This window comes from Sinohyriopsis cumingii, chromosome 4 (assembly GCF_028554795.1).
Source record: "Sinohyriopsis cumingii isolate HCF-2022 chromosome 4, ASM2855479v2, whole genome shotgun sequence".
NCBI classification, from domain to species: Eukaryota; Metazoa; Mollusca; class Bivalvia; order Unionida; family Unionidae; genus Sinohyriopsis; species Sinohyriopsis cumingii.
Genome location: NC_142964.1, coordinates 90,591,414 through 90,619,128, shown reverse-complemented (window position 1 = coordinate 90,619,128; position 27,715 = coordinate 90,591,414). Strand labels below are relative to the sequence as shown.

Below are 27,715 nucleotides of genomic sequence, written 5' to 3'. Positions count from 1 at the left end.
GACTGCTGATCTTGAGAACCGCGTTTGTACACAGTGTGGCCTGTACTTTCCATCTCAGGCTGCGAAGCGCAATCATTCCCGTATTCACAAGCATGCAGCAGTGAGCACACAAGCTGAAGTGGCAGACGTAGGCGCTGTGGAGCCTGAATCTGTTAGCGCTATTCTGTCAACTGCATCAACTTCCGCAACTGAAAGTAGCGATGATGGTCTGCCAGTTCTTCGCAACTTATTTGACTTGCTACAGTCTGCGCTTTTTGGAGTGGAGTAAGACATTGCCAGTCTATCGAATTTAGGTTTCTGTGAGATGACAACTTTAGTTGTATGTTCTAAATAAAGACTTTTTAAAGAAAGAACTTTCTATTTAATCTTTTTTTCTTTGTTTTGAGCTACATGTTGTGATGAGATCAGTGAGCGTTGTATTTTGAGAGCACCAGCTATTACACTGCCAGACCATAGAGCAGTGTATAATGCTAGATGCGGACGTCCGCAGCCGGGGCGGGGGTGGGTGGGGGTGGGTAAGCCACATGCGGACAAAAGCGGACAAGGGGGGAGGGGGTAGAAAAACAGGTATTATCTGCGGACGTCCTTTATGGACAACCCCTTAGGACCATAAAATTCATGAAACCTTAAATAACGGAGAAAGACATTTTATTAATAATAGTATTCGAACGAATTATATCAAAGAATATTGCTAGTTTTTGTGAAGGTTTAAAATATCCATCAAAGTTTCTCCTTCTATCTGTTTTTTAATTTCTTAGCTCCAAGAAATGATTCGTCATTAAGTCATACTGTAAAAATGGTACAGAATCGATGTTTTCTTGGTTCTCATTTTATTGCTAAAAATGCAGGATAAATGTGGTAGATTCCTGACAAACAGTAAATTTTCAAAACTTTCCATTTTATGTGTTTTAAACGTTCACACGATTACAAGTAACCTGTTTGTATTGGAAAAGCCAGTAAATATTTGGATGGTTATCCAATTACAACAGGAACAGGGAAAAAAAGATGAGAGATTCGTACTAACGAAGATCAAAATCTCGTCTTGAACATAACATTTCGATATTATAGAAGAAGCAGAGTAAAAACCATACATAGAGATAACAAAAGCAGAAAATGGATTTATCTGAAAAGAAAAACAAATGGTGCTTTTGTGGGTTTTGTTTCAACTTAGGTTCAGTAATATGTCATCGTTGAAGATAAGTACCACAGATAACGCTGTATTTGATTTGTGTGCAATGCGGATCTTTCACGAACGGAAACCAAAGATAGTGAGTCAAACTAAGTATTATGTCAAGAAACCTTTGATGGTGAAGTAGAGCAAATCCTTCGACACAAGAGACAATTCTTATGCTACTGCCTATTACTGACCCATGTTTAGGAATGCTAAATGTGATACCAGTCTAAACGTAACTGTCAACCACCCCCTTTGTTTTCTGGTCATATAGTAGCTAGATTTTAACAGTAACGTTGTGATAAACATGAGAACCCTTTTGTCCAGCCTCCATTTTGATTTACTTAAGCAACAGTTTTACCAGTGAGATTAAACTGAGGTGTAGACAGACATGGTGTACCTAAGTTGGCACGAAAAGAAAAACTAAAGGACTGCAGGAATTTAAAGACTTAATAATGTTGACTTAATTTTTGTCAGCAAGTTTTTTTGGTAATTTTATTGTGTTTATTTTTGTAATCGTCTCGTATATTTTTATGCTTACCTAATCTTGTAAAGTGCTAAGAGCTTCTAAAGATTAGGCGTTTTATTAAGTCTACATTATTATTATTATTATTATTATTATTTTCCACACGTGTTATAACTTCCCGTCTCAGTTATCTGATTGTTTCAGAAATTGACTTTTGCAACATCTGTTACACATCGTTGCACATGATCAGGCAAGAATGTTTATGGATGCGACAAGACATGGCTGCTCTTAGAACTATTGCATTCCTTGAGCACCTCTTGTTTTATAAACTGACTTGCAAACAGGCGATACGTCTATTAAAGGAGATCTATCACGAGTGAAGAGAAAACAGTGTATTGTCAAGAAACCAAGACTGATCATGCAAACTGTTCCACTTAAAAATATTTCATTGCATTTACTCAAGCTACTCAGAAACAAGTAGATTTTCTGATTATTATTTTTTTCAAAGCAAAAGCCATCGATTTGCATGGATATTTTGTTATCCATTTTGAACTTTTACGATTAACGACTGCATTGCTACATCAATAAAATGAATCTGATTTTTTCCCCAATAATTTTAGGACATTGACGTTTTATACAAATTTAGCTTCTACTTGTTTCAATTGTGTAATTTGTAAAATCAATGACTGTTTTCGTACGAAACTGAATAGGCGTTTTTCGCTTAGACATAAATGATGCGCATTGTTTCAAATCAAGACTGTTTTCATATGAAACTGAAGAAACTTGTATTGTCGTTGGTACATATATGTTGCGCAAGTCAATGACTGTATGTGAAACTAAAAAGACTTATTGTCAATAAAACATTGTCTGCATTTGTCAAATCAATGACTGTTTTCATATGAAACTGAAAAGACTTATTTTCAATGAGACATTTCTTGTAGGTATTTTATCAAATCAATTACTAGTACTGTTTTCATACGAAACTGAAGAGACGTTTATTTTGAATGAGACATTAAGTATTTTGTCAAATCAGTGACGGTTTTCAAATGAAACGGAATATACCATTTTCATTGAGACATTTCTTGTAGGTATTTTGTCAAATCAATGACTTGTTTTTTCATATGAAACTGAAAAGACTTATTTCCATTGAGACATTTCTTGCGTGGATTTGTACAGCGGACGTTGTTGGGGAGGGGGATTCTGTAGATGTAGAAACATCGCTCATCGCTCAAGAGTAACGTCTTTAAGTAAAAGATTTTAATGGTTGTGAGTTGCCTATACTGATTTTTATTTTTTCCGCATTGGTAAATCACAATTTCATAATTACTTACCTCCGAGCAGCGTCCCTGAGTCGTCATAGTACAATTCAACCAACTTTCCGAAGCGACTTGAGTTTGGGTTTAAGGCAGTCGATGCATTTCCAAAGAGTTCTAGGAGGGGATTTACCTATAATAATAATAATAATAATAATAATAGCATATTTCTCGTCTTTATGTCTAAATATTCCCCAGTTATTTTATAAAATATAGTCAAATCTCCAATGACGTATTTTATTTTAACATGTATTTAACCTCCAATGATGCATGCCTTAGTTACAGTAAGTAATCGTTTGTTAAATATTTCATATTTAGTTGTACATTTTAGCTGATCTAATTGTGATGTTTTCTAAATAAAAATTTATTCTGCATTTAAATAAAGTGAAACCTATACGGAAGACAGGACACACACACACACACACATACATACATACATACATACATACATACATACATACATACATACATACATACATACATACATACATACATACATACATAAATTATAAAATAAACAACACCAACACGTAGGATGTGTTTATTTTATAATTTATCAAGAAAACCTGGACAACACCATGGCATCAACATATCTTGATATGTTATCATATCAACATATATGAGTAATTATAACATTTTTTCATAATTAGAATTATATCTAATTAATAACAAAAGCAGAAAATAGATATTATTCAAGGTTATTAGGACCATACAATTTATGAAACCTTAAATCAAGATACTTTTTGGAAAGCAGTATTAATGATGTCAATAGCGTAATTTCTATTTTAAAAAATGCTGACCTAACTCTGTGTCAAAGATGATTTAAAAACATCCACGAATTAGCAATAGAACGACTTATTTAAAAGCGACAATGGAAAAATTAGAGAAACAGATGAAAAATGGATTACCATCACGCTTTCTTGAAAATTATCTGGAAGACAATCTTGTGCCAAAGGGATTGCGTTTAAAATTAAAAGTTCATATTGGGAATGATACAGCATCAAAGAAGTTTCAAGAATCTATTGACTCCCTATTGGAAAAGGTATCGTTGGAAATATGTGATAGACTAAAAGAAGAACATCAGAGGAGAGTGATCAAGACTGGCAAAGAACTAGAAAAACATATAGATGAACTAAAAACTTTGATAAAAGGAAATACTGGCATTTTTGATGAAGAACGTTTTTGTAAAAAACGGAATCTAAAACAGACTATTTTTTATTAAGTCAACTTAAAAAGTTACAGAATTTACAGAGAGAAAAACAATTTTCCTGGACAACGAGAAACATCAGCATCGAAAATTGCTAGAGAAAAATCAAAAAGAGATAATCAACAACCAAATAAATCAGCAGAGGAAAATAACTTCATCAATGTAACAAATAAACGTGCAGTAATTAAGAATCACACACGAAATAAACAACAACCAAGAAATGAAAATGAAATGGAACAAGCATCGCCAACAGCAAGAATTACATATCAACCAAATCACATAGAAAAAATAAACCCATTCAAAACAATTGCAAAAATAATCAAGCAAAAATCTTAACAGCTCCAGGCACACAAAAGGCAACCTATGCAGATGCAGTAAAAATGGGGCGAAGAAAACTACACAGAAATCCATCATAACCGTTATAGCAACAATACAAAGACTAATGGAAACCCTCAAGGATCTGTTGCAAACAAAACAAATAGCAGAAAGAATAGGAGATTTATTAGAATACAAAACAAGAACAGATGGAGGAAATAAAAGAAAAGAAAAATAGAAATCGAAAGAGGAAAAGAAACTGTGTTAAACCTATCTAAGCGAATTCTAACTAATAGTGATTACATTCTTCTAGGTAAAGGATTATCGTATTGTCCGAGAACCAAAGTGCATGATAATATTAATTTAGCAGATGCATTTTTCATATACACAAGATCGTTAAAATTAAAAGAATTTTCCTCACAGTCATGTACATATGCACAATATGAAAGCAGTTTTTATCTACAAAATAAGCCCTTTTTCAATAAAAAAGAATCATCATTTACACCTTCTAGTGGACGAGATATTCATCTCGATTTTTATATTGAAGCAACTAAACAAGAAATTTTACATAACAGTACTGAAAGAAAACATTTTACAAACATATCTAAAGAAGAACTTTGTTGTTGTTGTAGGGTTTAATGCCATTTTCAGCACACGATAGACTATACATGGCGGCCAGTATTAATGGTGGAGGAAGAACCCAGGAAAACCCCGGAAAGAACCACCGACCCACGAGAAGCTACTGGCAAGCTTTCTCACATACCCACATTGGCTGAATCCGAGACTCGAACCGGCGCAGACAGAGGTGAGATGGCAGTGATCCCCACAAAGAAGAACTAAATTCTTTAAGTACCTTATCATAAGACGAAACTATTATTATTGAAAAAGCTGATAAGTCTAGCACCATAGTAATAATGAATAAGGAGGATTATATTAAAGAAGTAGAATTACAATTAAATGATGAAGAATATTATACAAAACGTTCCTATAATTATTCTGAAGAAATTAAAGAAAAAATGAGCTTATGTATTAATCAAATCTCTATACACAATTGTTCCATATGTGATGAGCTAGATATCTTCCCAAATAAAATACGCACACCTCAGTTTTACATTTTACCAAAAACACGTAAATCGGTTGATAAGTCACTGCCATTAGGATATCCAGGTAGACCCATTATTTCTAAATATAATTCAATTACAAATAATATATCGCAATATATTGATCACATTTTACAACCACTGATGAAATCACTACCTTCATATGTCAAAGACACTTTTGATTTCATTACCAAACTGAAATCTTTACTGAAACTAACTGAAAATTCATTCCTAGTTACACTTGATGTGGTTTCACTCTACACGAATATACCACACAATAATGGTACCGAAGCGTGTAAATATTATCTTGAAGAAAACGAATATACATATAACTATCAAAAGAACATGTTTGTGATTTGATAAAACTTGTGCTTGGAAATAACTTTTTTTCAGTTTGGTAATACAAACTATCTCCAGAAAATGGATAGTCCTATGGCACCTGCTTATGCATCTTTATTTATGGGAAAAATTAGAAAATGATTTTCTAAATAAATGTCTCTTAAAACCAGATGTATGGTTAAGATTTTTTAGACGATATCTTTATGATTTGGAGTTATTCATTAGAAGACCTTTATTATTTTATAGACAGTTTAAACAAATTACATCCAACAATAAAATTTACATTCAATGTGTCTAAAACTCAAGTATCATTTTTGGATGTAGATGTCGTGAAAGATGAAAATAATGACATTACTACCATGGTTTATGTTAAAAACACAAATATTCATCAATATGTTGAATATTCTTCATGCCATCCTAAATCATGTAAAAACGGGATACCATATAGTCAAGCAAAAAGATATAGAAAAATTATTTCGGATGACGCTGTTTTTAAATCATCTTTGACAGTTAGGTCCGCATTTTTTAAATAGAAATTACCCTATTGACATCATTAATACTGCTTTCCAAAAAGTATCTTCTCTTACACAACTTGAATCTTTACAATGTAAAATCAGAAATAGAAATGAAGATATCATTCCTTTTGTTACTGAATATAATCCAAGTTTGCCTAATATAGGTAAGATTATCAATAAATATTGGGATTTATTAAAATAATCATGCAAAGCAAGTGTTGAATCGCTACAAGAAAGCAAACCCACACTTGCTTATAAAAGAACTAACAATCTTAAAGATTTCCTAACTAATTCTAAATTAGAAAAAAAAAATAGGATCATCAAATAAATGTAATAGACCTAGATGTTCGCTCTGTTATTTTATTAATGAAAATACTTCTTTCAATAGTAATAATACGAAAAAAACTTTTAATATGCGTTGTGCAACATCAAATGTTATTTATTTGATCACATGCAAAAAATGTGGCATCCAATATATTGGACAAACCAGTCAACACATCTAAACGTATGAACCAACATAGATCAGATATAAAAAAAATTATATCGATCAATCATTTTCAACTCCTCTTGCCGCACATTTTAACAATTTCCCATACTTTGCAAGATTTCTCCTTCCAACCTATTTGTTATAGCTGATTCTGAGATGGAACGTCTGCTAAAGGAAACCTATTGGATTCACCGTCTTAATACGGTATATCCAAAAGGTCTAAATTCAAAAACACTATATGACATTCATTAATCCTGTGTTTTTTTTTTTTATAATTATGTCCCCTTGTTTACAATTATTCAAGAATATTTTTATATTACTATAATTTACAGAATAACTTAAATAGTGAAAGTATAGACTAATATGATAAAACTAAGTTTAATAATTCTTCAAAAATGAAAGTGCATTTTTAAATTAATTCTCAATATATAATGATTAATTATTTTATAAAATACTTGATAGTAAGTATTATGCACGCCATAATTTTGTATTATATAAATTGAGTTATGATGAAATTTTGAACTTATAGACGTACATGCCCGTATGGGCGAAACCGCAGATCCAATCCCTCCACCTGTACATATACGGTAAACCTGGACATAATACAAAAACAACTATTGTATCCAGACTAGCGAATATAGCTATAGGAACATAACAAAAACAGATGTGCGGGCTAGAGAAGTAACTCTCTTAATGAGTTTATCCCAATGTAATCTCAGTCAACACTTTTGTAACTGATACCCCCACCCCCACACACAATGTTTCTGAAAACAGATGCATTCGCCACATATAAGAGACGAATAAAGAACGAGTTTAGTGGAGTATTAATTACAAGAGGGAGAAGAACGTCTGCACCTTTTGTAGCCTGTCGGTGAGGTTTGGAATGATGCAGTTCCCCTTTCTTACAAGATGCTGGAAGATGTATTTGGTGGATTCTGTTTTGCCGGCCCCAGATTCTCCGTTGACGAGGATGCATTGCGACTCTTTTTGAGTGATCATATTCAGATAAGCCCGGCTGGCGGTCCAGAACACATGTGGGGGCTGTTCATCCCGGCACACTCGCTCGTACTTTTGATGATGCTGTTCAATTGAAAAGCAGAAAATAATCTCATTCATTTCATGGCCAAAATAATTGTAACTTTAGTCCTAATTGTCCACTCTTTCAAACTAAATATTACCTTCTCAGAAAATTCTTTATATTTTCACCCCTTTGGAATAATTCACACAGGCATCTTCATGTAATGAATGTTGCCCCACCAGACCCATCCCATGTTATGAACATTAATAAGGCATTTATGGCATCATTGCTATTCCATTTCAACCTGAAACATCATTTGACAGAATCTCAGTACAAATTTTGTCATCACGACGTGGGTCCCGAGTGGCCGAGTGGTCTAAAGCGCTCACCGTTACGAATCATTGCCATCTCAACTCTCTGCGTGGGTTGGAGTCTCGGGTTCGGCCAATGTGGGTATGTGAGAAAGCTTGCAATTAGCTTCTCGTGGGTAGGTGATTATTTCCGGGGTTTTCCCGGGTTCTTCCCCCACCATTTATACTGGCAGCCATGTATAGCCTATATCGTGCTGAAATATGGCGTTAAACCCTATAGCAAGAACAAGAACAAGAACAAAAATTCATCACGACTTAAAGGTAATGACACATACAAAGAGAGTGAGGTATTCGTACTATTTTATTGTATCGAAACCAACAATACAGAATCATGCAAAACAATCATTTATTTATTTTTTTTTTTTGTATTCCAAGATTGGACCAGCTTACATGCAAGCGTTTGAAGAATTCTCTAGCTCACCCTACCATCTCTCCGGTCCGTCTTCTCTATCTCTTCATAGAATCTCTCGAGCTAATCCATTTTGAATGATTTGGCATTCTGCCAAATTGTAAGAAAACTGCGTGATAAGCTTCCGCTGCTTAAGGCTGCACTTCCGGCCAAAACCAGTTTTTAAAATAACACCGTTTATCAATGTGCGTCAGTAAACGTGAAATCAGTGCCTAATTTGGTTGGTCCGAGCCCTCTTCAGTCTGATTTTTTTACAAGACGTTTTGCCCAGCTGGACGCTGAGCGTAGTATGATCGACAGTCATCTTACAGATTCACGGCTATTTAAAACAAGTCTTTGAGTTAAAAATCATCCTAGATGTTTTGTTTGTTTCGTTTTTGGGAGGTTACAGAGATGCAGAATAACAGTGGTATTAATTACACTTTGTTCTGTGAAAACGTTGGAAAACGAGATTCACTTTGCCCCAGGTTATAGTCATATCTGGTGCTAAGATGATAATTTGTTTTTAAATGAGCTTGTTACACTTGCTTCATTGAGGGCATGTTTTGCAATACAGGTGGGGTATACACAATGCATTTTCTAATGCTAGTTTACATATAACAGGTTGCTCAGTATTTCGCGATAAAAAAGGTAATTTATACTTGCTTTCTGCTAAAGTGGCGACTTACAGTTTCGTATTGTGCATAGCGTTAGATTCTTAAACAAAAAAAAATTCACAGGTTTTCCTCAATGATTATACTGGCTATTTATAAAACACCTTATATATCGTAGGTATTGGTAAAAAAAAAAAAAAACTTCCATTTATTCTGGTGTATGATGATTTGCTTTATTACGGATTAGAGAGTAATGGGTGTATTATGGATTCCAGAGTATACAGCTTAGCCCTACTTCCGATGTGCATCTCTCAAAAAACTGCTCGTTCCGTTTGCCCATTTTCACTTCCTGGACTTCAAAGGTAAATTGTAAAAAAAAGAGCAATAACTGTTTTACATTTATTACACGTTCATAAACTGGTATTGCCTACTCTGGCAAAATTCGTTTTCCCTATTTTAATAATTGCTAAAGATGTTTAGACTAATTTAGGCTGATTTTTTGCGCATGGGATCGGTCATTTTGGTTAGCTGTGTGCTAAGATCATGTACACTTTCCACAAGCACAATATCTAAATGTTCAGCCACAGTACATGCAAGTAAAATAGAAGTATCCCAACATTCTCTCCACTGTGTTTTAATGCAAACAACGTAACCTTATAGATGTCACTCTCTCAGAAGTTCGTAATATCTGAAGAGCTCCTCCATAATAAAATCTGCACAAAAAGAAACCGAATGTGGAAAAAGTCAAAGATATCGCTATTTTTATATAACAGAAGATTTTTTTGAAAATCAGTTCCGAAACGCGAATTTCAAAAGGTTACTCTAAATTATGAACATATAGATTAAAAAATCCGTCCTTTCAGTATTTACGACAAGGCGAAGATCGAAAAAAATTCTAGTTTCATCTTCTAATTTAAATGTCAAAGATTAAAAACATATATAAAGAAATGTCTCTTTCCACCTTCCATCTTCACATTTTCAAGAAAAGACAAAATATAAAATCGTTTTCCTTCATTTTACGTGCCATACTACTGTCTTTGAAGATGAAAACATGAAAGATTGAAACATTATCCATCAATTCATGTGCCTCTTTCAAAGATGGAATAAGTAATATGTTGGACGGACCAGAGTATTTGATTTCCAGCATCTTAGTGCTGCCCTCTGCAGGTAGTCAGTACGTTTCGTGACTGAAATGTAATCAAGTCTAATAACTAGACATGAAAGCAAAGATTCACATCGGCACAAACAAAATCTATGACAAACCATTATGAATGTTATATGCGTGTCCAACATACATTATAACGAGAGAGAGAGAGAGAGAGAGAGAGAGAGACTCACCGCATCTGTGTATATTGGTAATGGTTTACAGGGATTTACTGCAATCAGCAGGTCCTGAATGTACGTCTGAAAAAAGATTAAATGAAATGATACGCTGCTGTCTGCAGCAGATGGTGTTCCAAATTACTCGTATGAATGAAGTACAATTTGCTATTAATGTTCATAAAAATAAAAGGAGAGAGAGAGAGAGAGAGAGAGAGTATGGTAAGATACCATTCATAAATTTGTGTCTCATTGATGATACTGTTGCAATTTTCAAAATTATCCGTGCATGTATTGCAAATCTTCAACGGTCTTAAAAGAAGATGTAATAATTATTTCTGATATAAAGTATCGTGTTACTATTAGAATCAAATACATCTAATAATATTTTAGGAGTTGTCTGTTAAGCCAAGCTATTTTTTGTTATACAAAGCACATTTTACATGCATCGTTCAGGATAATAACAAACCTGTGCTTTATTGATTTATATATTGATACATAGTCTATTGGTAACATTTCAGGAGAATGTCATTTGATCTTTCGCCATAAAAGATATAATCACATCTGATCATTACATAGTATGCAATACACAATCCTAGTATTTTTTGGGTCGACACTTACTCTTCATGAATGAGAGTCGACAGATTTTTCGTTTACTGAAAATTTCACAGGAAATGGCGGGAATATTTTGAAGTTGTGACGATCTGAATTTGTACATGGTATACAATAGCTAGATAAAAGACATAAGGTCCAAAGGTCCGACAGGCTAATGGTGCGGCTGTAAATCGAGTGATACCACAAATCACACAACGGGATTGAACAGAATCTTAATACATTTATTGCACAATATTTCCAAACTCTGTCTAGTAGTTTTGGAGAAGTTTTAATTTTGTTGTTGGTTTTCTTTTCAAAGGCATTTCCGGTAATATGTGATGAGACCACATTCTGTAAAAGTACCATGTCTTCGTGCCAGAGGCTTTCTGACGTCAGTTTTACTGAACAACGGTCAGTGACTCAACTTACATGAATATATTTCAAATGTAACATAGTTCACGCCATTTTTAGGTGAAGATATCGTTTCCTTGTTTTAAACACTTTCTTTTCTTTGCGCTATTCATTACCGGGTAGTTGCCATCAACTTGTATTGTTAGGTGTGAGGGTACAAAAAAGTCAACGAGTTGTGATAACATGTATCCAGCTGAGAAAAGTCTTGTGTTTGACAACAAAATGATTGCCAACATTCCAGTACACTATACATTCATCTAGGGGAAAATAATGAAATTATATCGAATGCCAAATGTATCTTAATAGTGTCTCAACAAAATGGAGAAATTCGAAATTTTTATTTGCGCAGACTATATTCAGAAGAAAATAGATGTTTTTCTTCTGTTATGAAAATGAGCATCAGAAATATGTCATCTGTGTATGCGTGCGTGCAAGTGTATATGTATGTGTGCATGTGTATGTGTGTATTGTGTTTGTATGTGTGCTTGCAATTGTATGCATGTATGTATGTATGTCCGTGTGTGTAAGTGTGTGTGCGCGTGTGTAACGATCTGTGCCAAATAAGACTCCATCCATATCATCCTACGTTTATTCATTACAACTACTTTTTTCTTTAATTCGACTTTTGAAATATTTCTTGTATGTGTATGAAAGTAGTAATGCAAAAAATTCCTTCTATACTTTATTGCCACATTTTGGGGTAATCTACAAATAAAACGTTGGAAAAGATTAAAAAATGGAATAATTCATACATTTTCTTTCTAATCGCGGTAAGTGTGAGCAAACAATTGCTTACACAGACAGACGTAGGAGACAGTGACACGGGAAACTAAAGAGACATGAATATGTACTTACATAGAATATGCCATCTTCAAATCTTTCAAGTAGATATTTCAATATTATATCTTGGTCCAAATCTGGCAAACTGCATAAATCGTCCGTATTCATTGCTCGGGTTATCTTCCTTCAAATTTTAACGACTTTCCTCGGTTGGACCTGAAGTTAAAACCAGTATCCATCACCGTCAAATCCCATAATGAATGTCATCTTACCAAGTAATACTTACCGCTATTTATTAAATCCTAATTGTTCACTTTCCTTAACAAGTGGAGTCGCACCTCGTTTTACTCAGCGCGCATGCGCCTATTTATTTATATGAAATCTTGTCTTAGTCGCTTTAGAGCTCCACAAAAAAATATCGAAATTAACGAGGTGTATCGAGACACAGTAGCGATGGCGATGAATATATATTTACAGCTATTTGGCGTACACGGAAACATTTTAGAAATCAAAATCGATACGGTTCCTGCATGATGCAGGCGCAGATCCTCAAAATGCCGTTTAAAGGGAGCGTAAACTTAGAAAACTTAATGTAGGAAACGCTCCGGTTGTTTGGAGCCAATGTTTGAAGAGAGTGGGGCTGGTGAGGAAGTTAGGGTACATACATCTCCGTCAAGGATCCTCCCCTACGTACTTCAGCTTTGATTTAATTTATTTCCGTTAAACGTACGAATATTAGATTTTATCAAATTTATCGAATGAAAGTAGACTGCTATGAAGACTTCTAAGTCCTACATTGTCACAACAGACTTTGAGTAGGCATGTTTCCATGTCTTTGTGGTTTCGGATAAACAAGCTGAGAATATCCAATGATCGTCCAAATTACGTAATGCATGTACCATTAAAAAAAAAATAAGCATTTAAGCAAGCTCTCTCTCTCTCACACACACACACACACACACACACACATAACGATATTAATATCAATTGAAGTATATATTTAAAGTGCGTAAAATAAAAACGAGTGCAAAAACATATATAATTCTACTTTGCAGGTAAAATACTACTTTGCAGCTAAAATAAAGAGAATTCTCTCAAGGGTGTACAAGCTCCAGTCAGAGAAAATGTTAATTTCTTTATCACTTTAACGCTAGAGACATTCTTTCCTGGTATGTAGTATGTCTGTATCTACCCATATTGAACCCAACATCATATAACCAACTCCAGGTTTGCATCACAAGTTAAGGCACAGTGGATTTTCTGTAAGGATGAATATCATTCTTAACAAAGTCCAACCGTATTAATTGGTAAAGTCATAATCTATCCAATTCATTAATAGAGGCCTTCCAGGTTTATATTTCAATGTCAATACACATTTTCTTGAAATATGTTATACATATTAGTTCATCTGTTACCTAATTTTAATGTGGGTTTACCTAGCAATTGTATATAGATTTTAATAATATTTATAACACATGTACATCACAGTCAAAGCCGTCAAACATAACTAGGTAGAATATTCTTTTATAGAAAGTGTTGGTAAAATCCATAAATGTAGGCAAATACAAAATACAAATTAAGGCTAAGTACGTAGGAACGATAAACAATTCCATACCCTTGCAACTCCGAGCGTGTGTGTGTGTTGTGTGTTTCACTTCTATTACGCCTTACATAAAAGACGACAGCTACCTGAAGCAAGCCCTATGCTAAAATTACTAACAAACCATTAAAATAGTATCTAATACATGCCCTCTTACGTAAATATAATGAGATACGGCGTGAGAGACGAGGTGTGCAGTGCTATAAGTTGCAGTTACACACGAAGCCCTTGATTTCTTAGCGGTATTCGCGTTTACCACGAACTCTACAAGTATTCTAGTTGTCATTTTAATGTCAATAATTATTCCGTTTTAATGAGCCATTTCAAAATTTTACGATTTGGACTGAGACGTTGAGATAAATGTGATTTTTTAAAATATTATTCTTTGATTAGACGGCCTTACGCTTTCTGCAGTTCATCGGTATTTTCTAGACTCCAATGCTGTATTAGTGCAGTGTCACGCCAAAGCAAAGACCCCTGCAGACATTTATTTTAGTATGTAGAATTGCTTTTCACAAAAAAATTGTTGGTCACATGCATTTGAAAGAAAGCCTCCAACTGTCTTACTTTCCACCAACTTTCGTATCAAACGATCTCTTTTGATGAAACTTCTATTCTAGCGAACTACTCAAGGGCGATGTAAATGGAAAAAGTGTTGATTGGTCAAAAGATAATGAAAGCTTCAAGGTCACGACCCCCAGTAAATCAATTCCAATAAATTAGCTCTTGCATATACATTATTTGCTTTATAAATAGGTTAAAAGTGAATGCTTTTGTGAAAAATAGCAGAATCGACTGAAACAGTTAAAATACTTGAAAGCTTATATAAATATGTATTGAAGTGAACATATTTCAACGACATTTCAGTTTATGAAATACTGGCTATTACTTTGTGTTTATTTAAACGCAAGTTTTTATGTGATAACTGCTAACGATGAATACTTTAGTGAAAATGATGAGAACATTGATAACTTGCCAGGACGCTTATGTAATTGCAAACGCAGCCTAACTGGAGCTCGTAGAATAATAGTGCAGAAACTTAAAGCAATAGCAATATTTATACAAGTATTTCAGCTGAATGCAGCAACAACTGTAAAAAGATATGCGACTCTCAGAAACTTTAACACATATTAACGTTGTTCACAATAATGAGCTAAGGTTTGAGCTTAAACAGGCGAGACAGTGAACACCTATCATATTGGTGTACAATCTTTAGACGCACAGTAATTGTATCTCTTCAAGTTGAACACAGCCACCGATTTAGAAGATATTTTAATCTCAAAAACATTACCTCATAAAAAACAAACTCTAAGACCAGTAGTCATATTTTAAAGGTGTTCACCTGAATGTAGTAACTGATGTAGAAAAGACGACTTTCAAAATGGTATTGGAGACGTTTAATGATTGCTGACGCCCCCTTCGCTGCAAGGAAAGCAAGTACTATGTCTTATCATACCCACGAAGATAAGACGAGAGAGAGAGAGAGAGAGAGACAGAGATTTGGATTTTTAACTTAACTTTAACAATGTTTCAGTCATATTGCTACGATATCTACAGTGTGGCAGTTTATAGTGGTGTCTAGCACTGGGGCATCATGCCGCAGACATGTAGCATGATGTCCCACCCAGTCACATTATCCTGACACCAGGCCGACCTGTCTTAACACTAACCTCGTAATACACAGAGAGAGAGAGAGAGAGAGAGAGAGAGAGAGAGAGAGAGAGCATTACCTTTCTGGACATGCAAAGAAAAAAGTGGTAGTTAAACACTTTAATAATTTGTGTTGCAGTACTAATCCGTGTAATCCACCCAAGAAAAGAAATGTCGGCAATTGCTGATTGTTCTGCCCTTTCAGAAATAACTGGGATGGGTGGTATTCAGTGTCCGCCTTTGAAACATTGAAAAAGTCGGGGATGTTTAAGAAACAAAACATGTACAATTCTTAGAAACCCATTTTAACAATATCTAACGTAGCTATTAAATTGGACAAAAGGGTTTAGGCACTCTGCTTAATATGTATAATACAGATATCAGATGGAGACATACATGACAATCAATAAATAATTTTATCATTGACGTCATCCTTTGCAATAACTGGATAACCAATCAGAAGTCGTTATCTCTTGAACATGAATTGATTTTTTCTGAAATTCATTTTAAATAAATAAAAATCCATGTATTCATATTTTTGATACAGTATTATGAATAAAGTCAAATGTATGCATGTAATTATTAAGAGGTGATGACCCATACGGTAGAATGACGGGTACGATCCAGTGAAGGATATAAAATTATAAAATTTGTAATCGTAGCACGTGAGAATGAAAGGCGAATAAACATGGAGGTATATTTGAGAGGAGTATTGTGCCATAGTATGGTTATGCTGCATCCTTCTATCGTGCCAGGAAATAAAGAATGTTGGAAAGATGCACAGTTATTGCAAATGCTGAAAATTCACAATACTTACGTAAGAGGGCTTCTAAGACTATGACAAGTGTAAAGTGAAGTTTGCATTTACTTTCATGTAATATGGCTGAAAATTCTTTGGATATTGTACTTTTGGAAACTGTACACGATCTAAGCGAGCAGAACCGTGCTCTTTGTAGAGCTCTCAAATCGTCAAATAAAAACTTAAAATGTATTTAAAAATAATTAAAAAATTTTAAAAAAATACATTAAGCGCAGAACTTCGGTGCTGCTGTGCAGAATATCGTATCGAGACCAATTCGATATCGTGATCGGGGATCATGTAAATTTATCGTATTGAATCCGTGTGGGGTTGACTGTGCCCGGCCAAAGAAATTTTTTAATTTAATTATATCCCTGTCGCAGCTGCACCAAGTCGGGTGAATATTCCGCAGAGTATGTGTATCAACTCCATTAAATACAGCGAAAATATTACAGTTGTCTCTTATCACTTTTGGTATATGTGTATATCGTTGAGTAACATAAATCACTTCAGTGTTTTTATGTATTCCTCTGGAAAATATTATAGCTGGATTTGACTGTTTATCCAGCATTACGTCATCATATGCTACTAAATTATTAATAAATCCATCAAGATCATCAACAAACTGTGCTTCCTCAATATCGGTGATACAATTAACAACATCATTGCCGTCCTCGTACTTCGTAGCATCGCTGATCATCAACTGACGGAGCAACTAAATACAGCTAATCCCATTTTAACCATCTCATTATTGAATTAAGCAGCAATTGTGTTTTACCTGATCCGGACGGACGAATTATTATCATTCTAACAGAATTTGGTAAAGCACAATGATGTTTAACTGGGTCTTACTTTCGTATCGCTGAGAAATCAATTACATTCTTGTATAAATAATATGGATTTATAATTTGTAAAATGTAGAGCGTTTACGCGCACAAGCAATTTAACAACGGTGACAAAAAATAGCAAACACGCACTCACAGGCAAGTGTGCAAAATGTGGCACGCGCAAGTACAAATGTATTTCTAATAATCCGATAGGTGGATCGCTGCTTCGCTAGGAAAATTGACAGGGGCACCACGGGCGAAATACCCAGGAGAAAAACATATCCCTTGATACAATTACTGCGGCCCCGGAACCAGACTTGATATCAGGCTTGATAACCAAAATCAGCCAAAAACCCGGGGAGAATCCGATAAATGCGACCGATCAGGCATGTCATGTTCATGATGTAGCTTATAACAGTAAAGATCTTCAGCAACAACATATTGCAGATGTAAACTTGATTCATGCATTAAATTCTATAAAAAATTAATCTCTTCGAGAATCATTAGCTAACTTTTTAATAAAATGTGCAGTGAAAGGTAAATTATTATTAGGAAATGGAATTTCCCGAGCGGGTAATTAATCATCCGATTATAAAAACTAATGGCATCAATTTATTATAGCCCAAAAGGATACTGGAAAAGTAAATCTGCAATTGATAAACTCGCTGATGCAGCAAATACTACGCGTTCTGCTGTTGCAAATTGGTTAGCACGACAGACAATATGGCAAATTTAACTGCCACCACCTTAAAAAAAAACTCAATATGCACATTTTGATGTCTGTGTTCCAAATGAAGATCAGGCGGATATATTTTTACCGCACCATACTATTAAAACACGTAGACGTCAAACATAAATACGCTTTAACTATTGTTTACGTTGCAAGTAGATATAAAGAACCAGAGCCGTTATCAACTAAAACAGCAACTTAATTTGTATCCGTGTTTGAACGAGTTTATCGACGAGGATCTGGACCACAAGGTAGTCTACGATGGCCACAACTATTACAGATTGATTCTGGCAAAGAATTTCTTGGTGCAGTACCATCTCTGATGGAAAAATTAACGTCACAGTTAGACGAAGGCATACTGCAATTCATCGTGATCAGGCAATTGTTGAACGATTTAATCGAACACTTGCTAAGCGGTTATTTGGATATCAATATGCGAGGGAAATAATTCAAAAAGACAAAAGATCTCGCGAATGGGTTGCAAGATTACAAAGTGTGATAACTGCATTAAATAATGAAATTACTCGAACAACTGCAATGAAACCCGTTAATGCAATTACAAAAAAACATACCAAAAAAACGACAAATTTTCAGACCATCCAATACTAGGTAATGTGACTAAGATATCTATATGAACCCGGTGAACATGAAAAATGTATACAAAAAGAGCGACTGATCCTATCTGGAGTATTACGACACATAAAATTTCTAGCGTGGTAGACCTGCAATCTACCGATTAGATTCAACTGCTCCTCAAGGTGGATTTGTGCGTGAACAATTACAAGTAATTCCTGGAGACACACAATTACCACCGCATTCAGGTTTGTAAATTGCAAGTGCCAGCACCTCTACGTCGATTACACTCAAGACAGGTCAATATTATATTTTCATGTATGGCCAAGACTACTACTGATTCTGTGTACTGTAAAATGTCTAATGATTATTACTTGAGCATCGTCACAACATCAAACAATTGCATTCAGCACAATGATTATTTTGTCGTTGTTTTAACGTCATAATAAAATCAACATCGAGATCAAAGTTGAGTTTATTTTTTGTCATGCTTTTATAACCGACTAATTTCTTTTTTATTATATCATCAACTTCATCGTTGTTTCCTGAATTATCGTTGTTCTCTACAAAGTCAAGACATATTCTCTTTAGCTGAGATATTCTTCTGACTCGAGAAACCGATAGATAATCTCAATTTGACCATTCAATACGGTTATCAACGATCCAAACTCGAGTATCAGAAATAGTTAATCCTTGAGATGAATGAATAGTTGTAGCATATCCTAATTTCCACGGAGATATTTTCATCGTTAATGCAGCTTCAACTACACTGATAGGAACTAAAACTATCATTTAATACAAGAATTTGATTTTCTGTCGAACCTGGAATTTCGATGTCGATGCTTTGTTGTCGTGTATCTACTGGTCTATAACACAACGGTACAAATAAGTCTGAAAACTTTTTCTTACGTAACTCAATTGTTGTTGAAGTGTATTTCTAACTATCTTTCTACTTGCGACTACCAGATCATGTGGTTACCATGTATCCAAAACAAAAACATCAATTGGTGTTTCTGAAATAACTGTACGTAATATCTCACATCCAGTCTCATTTGGTTTTAATCTTATTAACATTTATTCTTAAATTACATCAAGCGCTCTTTGGTCATCATCTACTTACTCGTAGTAATCAGCAAACTTCTTTCGCCATTCATGTAGAGAATCCCTCCAAAACGGTGTTGGTTGTCCATGATTACCACACATAATCACAGCGGTATTTTTCGTTAATAGCCAATCAAGAAATATTTTTAATACTTCCAGCGACACTGTGCATATTTCATCCCAAAAAATTATTTAGGCATTTATTTTTCGACCATTCGTCCTGAAGTCCATGCATCTCCGTTCCATCAAAAAAGCTATGATGAGTACATGATTTTACATTTGTTTCTCTCTAAATAATTTAATAACTCGAATTATTTTACAGGAACCATCAGGACCGTTAAGATAAACTACACTGTCTTGATACAGAATCATGTACCGATGGTGCTGATGACAATCCTGATTGATTATTTTTACGATAAATATCTTTCATTGCAACATCAGCTGATTCAGAATAACCGTGTATTTCTTCTGACTTGATTCTCCGCTCGCCCCACGACGCATAATCATTTATATTAAGCTGATCTAACAATTTCTAAAAAAAAAGTTTACTGATATACAATAAATCCGTAGCCACTCTGAATGAATAATCATGAAATCTATTTATCATCGATAACGCCAAATTTCATGTCTATCTCTTCAGACTGACTTTAAGAGATAATCTGTGTTCAATTTAACATAGCACTCAAAAGATTTGTTCGTTTCCTTTAACAACAGAATCTAAACAAAGTTTTAAACAAGTTACTGACAAAATGACAGTCTATTCTTACAGCGATGATAATTATATTATCGTTGTTAATGATGATGGTGATGGTGATTATTTTTATGATAATTATAATGTTGGATTTAATGACAATTATATTATGACTTTTGTTGATGATGATAATGATGATGACAACGACAACGATGACGATGATACACAGACCAAGACTATGAACATACATATGGTAATTCTGTCAACGTGCAATAATGTTTCAAAAAGAAAGACGTAGACATTATACGCAATGGGCAGATAAGGTGTCTAGTCAGTTCACATATAGGGTTATATACGACCAAAGGCAGCCGATTGAGCTTGTCCGAAAGGAAACAAATAAGATCCAATGTATTTTCTAAAAGATGCACACAATTTGTCCCACTTCATGTAGAAACCAGTAAATTTCTTTCAATAGAACTAAACTACATGTGTGTAGTCTTTAGTCCGTCTGTCTTATTTTATTCAACATCTAAGTCATCCGTAGATTTCGATTTTGTTTCACAGATTACGATGTCATGAATGAAATTAGTTTATATTAAACTTAACTGATGCAGTGACATAGCAACACTATTCCACATCTGCCAGCTAAAATAGCTTTGTCAGCGCTGGCACTGTGCCAGATGCTTTCAGGTTTATTTCGAACGATTTTGTTCCTTGAGAGAGAAAAAAGAAACTTTCAGCTAATAAGTATTTATGGCATAGTCTTTCATTTTAATACTACTGTGTTACCTACCCTTGCCATTTACAGAAAACTGTCGCTATCTCCTTTTTCTTTCCAATTGCCGAAATTTTATCTATTGTTACAGAATTATTTTATCGGACACGATTTTGCACTTTTATATATGAAAATGATAATAAATGCATTATGTTATCTCATGCAGTGGCAAAGCTGAATTGTCCAAGAAAACTGGTGAAAATGTCCAATAAAAAAAACTCATTTCTCCATACCTCAAAAATAAATTCAGATATGCCTGTGCTAAAAGCACTAGATTAATTAAACAAGTGCATATCACATGCGATAATCGTCACAAAGCAAGATTCGATGAGGTAAAAGACATTATGAAAACCGATTCATATATATGCATTTATTACGTAACTGTAGCAAATTCTGAAATCTCTTGCCAAGAAGTTCATTTTAAACGTTCGTTAGGATCGTCCCCAAAAATGGTGCAAGGCAACTCATTACTTCGACTAGCCCAAATGAACCATCCTTCATTACTTCGACTAGCCCTAATGAACCACCCGAATACAAACTAGGTGCATGGGTTGGTAGTGAGTAAAATCCACAAACAGGGGGTTACAATGATAACAAATAAAAGCACGGGACATTCAAGTGCTAAAATATTACAATCACGGAAATACTAAATTAAATACGCGATACCTGATCAGCTAGCTGTCTGATTAGTCAAGAACTTCGTTTTCATTCTCGTTACACAATTCACTCACCCGACTCTCCGCTAATGGAGGAACCCGAGTATTAGTTTTCATGACTTGTCACGATGACAAAGCAATCATAAAGTTATGTGTATACCGACTGAATATTAAGTGCCTTATTCAGTTGAAAATGATTATAGGAGCGGACATTATTTATAAGAAATAGATTTATGATCAAAGCAAACGAGGAAAGTTCACCGTCACCACTAATATAGAAGTTGAATTTTAAGGCTAAGCTACATGTTCAGTGCGCATAACAAGCCAACATAATTGTAATGACATTTTATATTAATTTCCTCCAATCATGTTAGCTAATGAAGGGGAGTGTAATGTAAAGTACTATATATATATATATATATATATATATATATATATATATATATATATATATATATATATATATATATATATATATATATATATATATATATATATATATATATATATATATATAGATATAGATATATAGATATAGATATATAGATAATATATAGATATAGATTTTATATATATATATAGATAATATATAGATAATATATATATATATAGATAGATAGATAAATAATATATATATATATATATATATATATATATATATATATATATATATATATATATATATATATATATATATATATATACATACATACATACATACATACATACATACATACATATACAGGCGAGGCAGAAATATGAACTAAGCGAAATGATGAAACAACTAGAATTCAAATATTTAAATGAATTTACAGCTGATCTAAGTCATTATTATGAATTAATTAACACTGCTATCGACCATACAATTGCTTGTATCCTCCATTTCTAGTGTTACCCTTTCCGTTGGTCCGTGTGACCATAAATTGTACATCATTGAATGACAGTCGAATATCCGATTCGCTCTTTTTTTAACAGGATTTTACAGGTATTTTATACAATGAGAGAGAGATGTCTGCTTAAAAAACAGTAAAATGGAGAGAGAGAGAGAGAGAGAGAGAGAGAGAGAGAGACTCCGTTCCTGTGTTCCTTTGTTGCTCGATTGGTCTGCTGTCTTACTAACCAACACTGGAGTGAGACGGAAAGACGGGAAGGGTACCATCGGACATTACAATTTTTATTTTACAAATCTGCTTTTAGAACTTTATTAACAGATTTTATGGAATAAGAAGAAAGCAAAAAGACAAAGCTTTAAATAGATTACATTATGTAACCAGTAAAATGTACCCTGCAGTCTCGACAGGCTGGTATGGAGTATGACCATATCTACCCATATTGACTAACATTCAGATAACCCCCTCCATGTTTGCATAACAAGGTACAGTGGATTTTCTATGATATATAGATGTGGCTCACTGCTATCTTAATCGATTTGTAAACTCTTCATCAAATATTATTATATTAAGTTTAATATTCCCAGTTTGTGTGTCCATGTCAATACATCTCTGCTTACACAATTTCATAAATATTAGTTCATCTTTTATAACTTGCTTGTACCTAATTTCTCCAAAACTATAATAAATGATTAGAATATGATTTAATGAACTCTAAACAATTTGCAGGTGTGTGTGTGTGTGTGTGTGTGTGTGTGTGTGTGTGTGTTTTGGATTTTTATCGTAGCTTTAACAATTTTTCAGTCATATGGCTACATTGTCTGCAGTGTGGCAGTTTATGGTGATGTCTAGCACTGGGGTATCAGGCTGCAGACATAGCATCATGTCCTACCCAGTCACATTATCCTGACACCAGGCCGACCAGTCCTAACACTAACCTCTTAATGCTGAACGCCAAGCGAGTTGGCTGCCAGTACCATTATGATAAGTCTTTGGTATGACTCGGCCGGTATTAGACCCCGCGACCTCCCGCACCCAAGGCGGAGGCTGTAACCACTTAGGCCATCGGAGCGGTCTAAATTTACAATAGGATCAGTACTGCAATTGTAGCTGCATATAAAACAGATTCCACGTATTATGTAATCTGATATGCATTTTGTAATCTGAGTGACAGTGGCCAATATTACCTCAAAGATGTCGTACACAAATTGCTTTTCATTTTGAGTTTATGCCAGAAATGTTATCAAAGCAAATGTGTTGCCTGAGTTTAATATATTTCCATAAAATAAACTGCCACACTGCAGACATCGTAGAGATATGACTGGAAATTTTATAAAGCTCCGTGAAGGAGTCCAAATCGCACAAACACACATGTATATTTGTAGGTAGGTAGGTAAGTAAGCAGGCAGATAGGTAGGTAGGTATGTTAATGCTTTCAACACACTGGATGTATTGTGACAAGGAGAATAAAGAATGAAACCACAGGTCTAATTTCAAAAGTCTTCGAAACTTCTAATGGGACGCAGAATTCAAACTTATGTTACAGCTTTTAATAACGGATTCGAAACGAAACGGCAAATCTAAACAGATTATTATAATGAACATCAAAGGTGATCAATGCCGCCCTTGAATGTAGTACAAAACATTTAAAGCAATTTCTAGAGGTTTTCATTATCCACTTTGAAATTAGAAAACAGTTTTCAGCGACAAATTTATTCTTTCAAAAAGTCATTCACAATATAAAGAGAAAACCATAAGCTGCAATTCTCTCTCTCTCTCTCTCTCTCTCTCTCTCTCTCTCTCTCAGGATTTTTGAAAGACTTTCGACCTTGTGTCTCAATATCGGTATCATGAAAGCTTTTCGGTTTTGTGTCGTCTCGGAAATTCTTGTTTTGACAAGAAAATTGGAATGCAACATGATGCCCCAGTGCTAGATATAACTATATCACTATAAACTATCACACTGTAGACATCGTAGCGATGCGACTCAAAAAATGTTAAAGCTACGTTAAAATCCAAATCTCTCTCTCTCTCTCTCTCACACACACACACGCATTAAAAATCAAATGGAAACTACGATTCTTTTTATCTCAGATCCTCTACTGTAAATACTAAAATACAAGTTTTATTTCTCACCCCGTTGTCAGCATTCAGCCTAGCTAAAAGAACAAGCGTAAAACGCTGGAGTAAAGTAGAATACTGTGCTCCCTTATTGCCTCTTAAAGAGCTTCAAACCTAGTCTCTTTTATCACTTGAATTTCTGCTTTAATAATTAAACTATATATGAGTGGGGTATTTTGACTCCAAATATATTAGATGTTTTTAAGTGTTTATAAACTAGTAAATTTATTGAGTCCTTTAGTAAGAATCAGCAGCATCAGTATCATCATCAATAAAAAAAAAAATGTATGCATTTGGGTTTAACGACATGTCAGTACAACGCTGGATATATGGTACAGATAAAAAGTTAAGTTTAACTCTGTAAATATAAAGAATTGCAGAAGACGAAGAAGAAGACGATGATGATGACGACGACGATGAAAGAAAGATATACAGAAAGAAAGAAAGAAAGAAAGAAAGAAAGAAAGAAAGAATATGAACTTGATTTTAAAAATAAACAATAGATCATTAAAATCTGGGATGCACAATACACTTTGAATATCTAGACAAGGAAACAAATCTGCAATGCGTTTGTCCTGTTTTATGTTTGAAATGAAACGAATCAAATGATTATATATTGAATACGAATTAAATGATAATATATTGAATACCAATCTAATGATACTATATTAAATACGAATCTAATGATAATATATTGAATACGAATCTAATGATAATATGTTGAATACGAATCTAATGATACTATATTAAATACGAATATAATGATAATATATTAAATACGAATCTAATGATAATATATTGAATACGAATCTAATGATAATATATTGAATACGAATCTAATGATACTATATTAAATACGAATATAATGATAATATATTAAATACGAATCTAATGATAATATATTGAATACGAATCTAATGATAATATATTGAATACGAATCTAATATATTGAATACGAATCTAATGATAATATATTAAATACGAATCTAATGATAATATATTGAATACGAATCTAATGATAATATATTGAATACGAATCTAATGATAATATATTGAATAGTAATCTAATGATAATATATTGAATAGGAATCTTTACACGAATTAAATATGCCTTTCGCCTAACTCAGTACGTTTGTTTCTAGCATGGGCCAATTTGTATCATACAATGGCTAGCGTGCCAGACTCGCGACTGAAAGGGTTTGGTTCGAATCCTATAAAAATGGGTCAGCCTGGATCGGCTGCTGTCGTGTGTCCTTGGAAAAGGTACTTTTACTCCTCGTGCATAGACACTAACAAATCTGTTGGTGTTGTAGTGAGTTAAAGCATGACTATAAACACGTGAAAGTTTGACTACGTTTCAATACATTATAGAGTCTTTGAATGTACACTTGTACAGTTACATTTACCAATACAAGCAAATGGTACCAATATTTCACTTTTCAGTGAATATAGCAAATGGAACTATAAAATTCTATCTTCGATATTAAGATACAGAGATACACTTTAAATTTTCTATGTGATATAATTTATCGACATTAAAAATATAAAGCATTGTTTTGTTTTATTAAAACAAAAGCGGAACATACCCTTCTTTCTTTCTCCTCTCTCGTCCCGAACAGCTCAATGGGTTTTAAACTGTCGCTTTCCAGCTTTTATAAGATATCTGCAATTATTACTGTTGTGCAATTTTTTTTTAAATTATAAAAAAAAAACCTGCGTAATTACATCATAGGATCTTACTTTACCAATTGTGCGTAGGTAGCTCATCAAAGGTGAAACATTTCGAGTGGAAAGGAGTGACACCAAAATTCGTTATATCCGGCAGTTAGAAAGTTTGAATGCGCATTTACCCAGAACAAACACTTGGTCTTCACAGTTGGAGTGGTATGCATATCGTTAACAAAACGCGGGATGGGCGAAAAGGGAACGACTGCAAACATTTGTCAGATTTTAATTTAAAAAATTTAAAGAAAAAAATTATTTTGCCCAGCGTAATTCACAGGAGAATCACAAAACAAACAAAAATCCTCAATTTAATGTGAAAATTTGGTCTTCACTTTATATCACTTATTAATATAGAAAAATCACCCTTTTTAGTGACGAATTTTCCACGAAATACATATAGTAATGGAAAATAAAGGAAAACGAGCTGCTTTTGACAAACAATTTCCGAATGCTTTCTCAAATGTCTTTTCCGCAACCGAAAACTTTCCTTGTTCACATGATTTGCCTATATTTGAAAATTTACCATAATGGGACTGGAAACCTTTAAAACGGATGAGGGGTAAGAACAATTGCACATCAGGGTGGATTTGTGCCCAGGCTAAAACCCCATCCGTGCCTTCCTAGTCTACAAAAATTAGACGCAGCCGGTTCTGGCGAAAAGCAGTTCATGTTCATCACCTTTCCTGTTTTAAAATTTAGATTTAATATTTTGCTTATACTGTTAGCGAAGCAAACATTTTCTTTCCTGAGACTTTGTTTTTTCAATTTTATGATACGAAGTGACAAAGATGATGCAAATGGAAAGATTTAGTTTTACAACTCGCAAGTTAAAAATGATATTTTTTTCTTGATGTTTTTAAAGCATCAACATGGGCAAATGAAATAAATGATCGACTTAATATCAGCAATGCATTTTTAATGTACCGAGTACATGAACATCTTTACAGTGCGTTAGATCTTTAACATAACTTGAACAATTTTTCAGTCATATCGCTACGATGTCTGCATTGTGGCAGTTTATAGTGATGTCTAGCACTAGGGTATCATCTCGCAGATGTCCCACTCAGCCAAATTATCTTGACACCAGGCCGACCAGTCCTAATACTAATTTCAAAGCTGAGTGTCAAGCGAGAAAGCTGTTAGTACCATTTTTATGTCTTTGGTACGA

The 27,715-nt window shown here is 34.0% G+C and overlaps 1 protein-coding gene across 1 annotated transcript; it reads right to left on the bottom strand.

The window, feature by feature from the left end:
• Window positions 1-84: 84 nt before the first annotated feature.
• On the bottom strand, window positions 85-26,439 carry LOC149801651 (myosin-IIIb-like). Its single transcript, XM_089956821.1, has 6 exons — window positions 26,409-26,439; window positions 12,485-12,625; window positions 10,643-10,708; window positions 7,769-7,993; window positions 2,969-3,083; window positions 85-326 (listed from the first exon to the last, which is right to left on the bottom strand). Exons 2-6 carry the CDS (start codon window positions 12,575-12,577, stop codon window positions 85-87), a joined length of 741 nt encoding a protein of 246 aa, XP_089812947.1. The 5' UTR covers window positions 12,578-12,625; window positions 26,409-26,439.
• Between the last annotated feature and the right edge of the window lie 1,276 nt (window positions 26,440-27,715).

Coding starts and splice junctions, on each gene's coding strand:
- LOC149801651 (XM_089956821.1), bottom strand. CDS start 12,577: ATGAATACGGACGATTTATGCAGTTTGCCAGATTTGGACCAAGATATA. Junction 10,709..12,484: donor TTGAAGATGGCATATTCTAT/GTAAGTACATAT, acceptor ATCTTTTTTCAG/ACGTACATTCAGGACCTGCT. Junction 7,994..10,642: donor TACCAATATACACAGATGCG/GTGAGTCTCTCT, acceptor TCAATTGAACAG/CATCATCAAAAGTACGAGCG.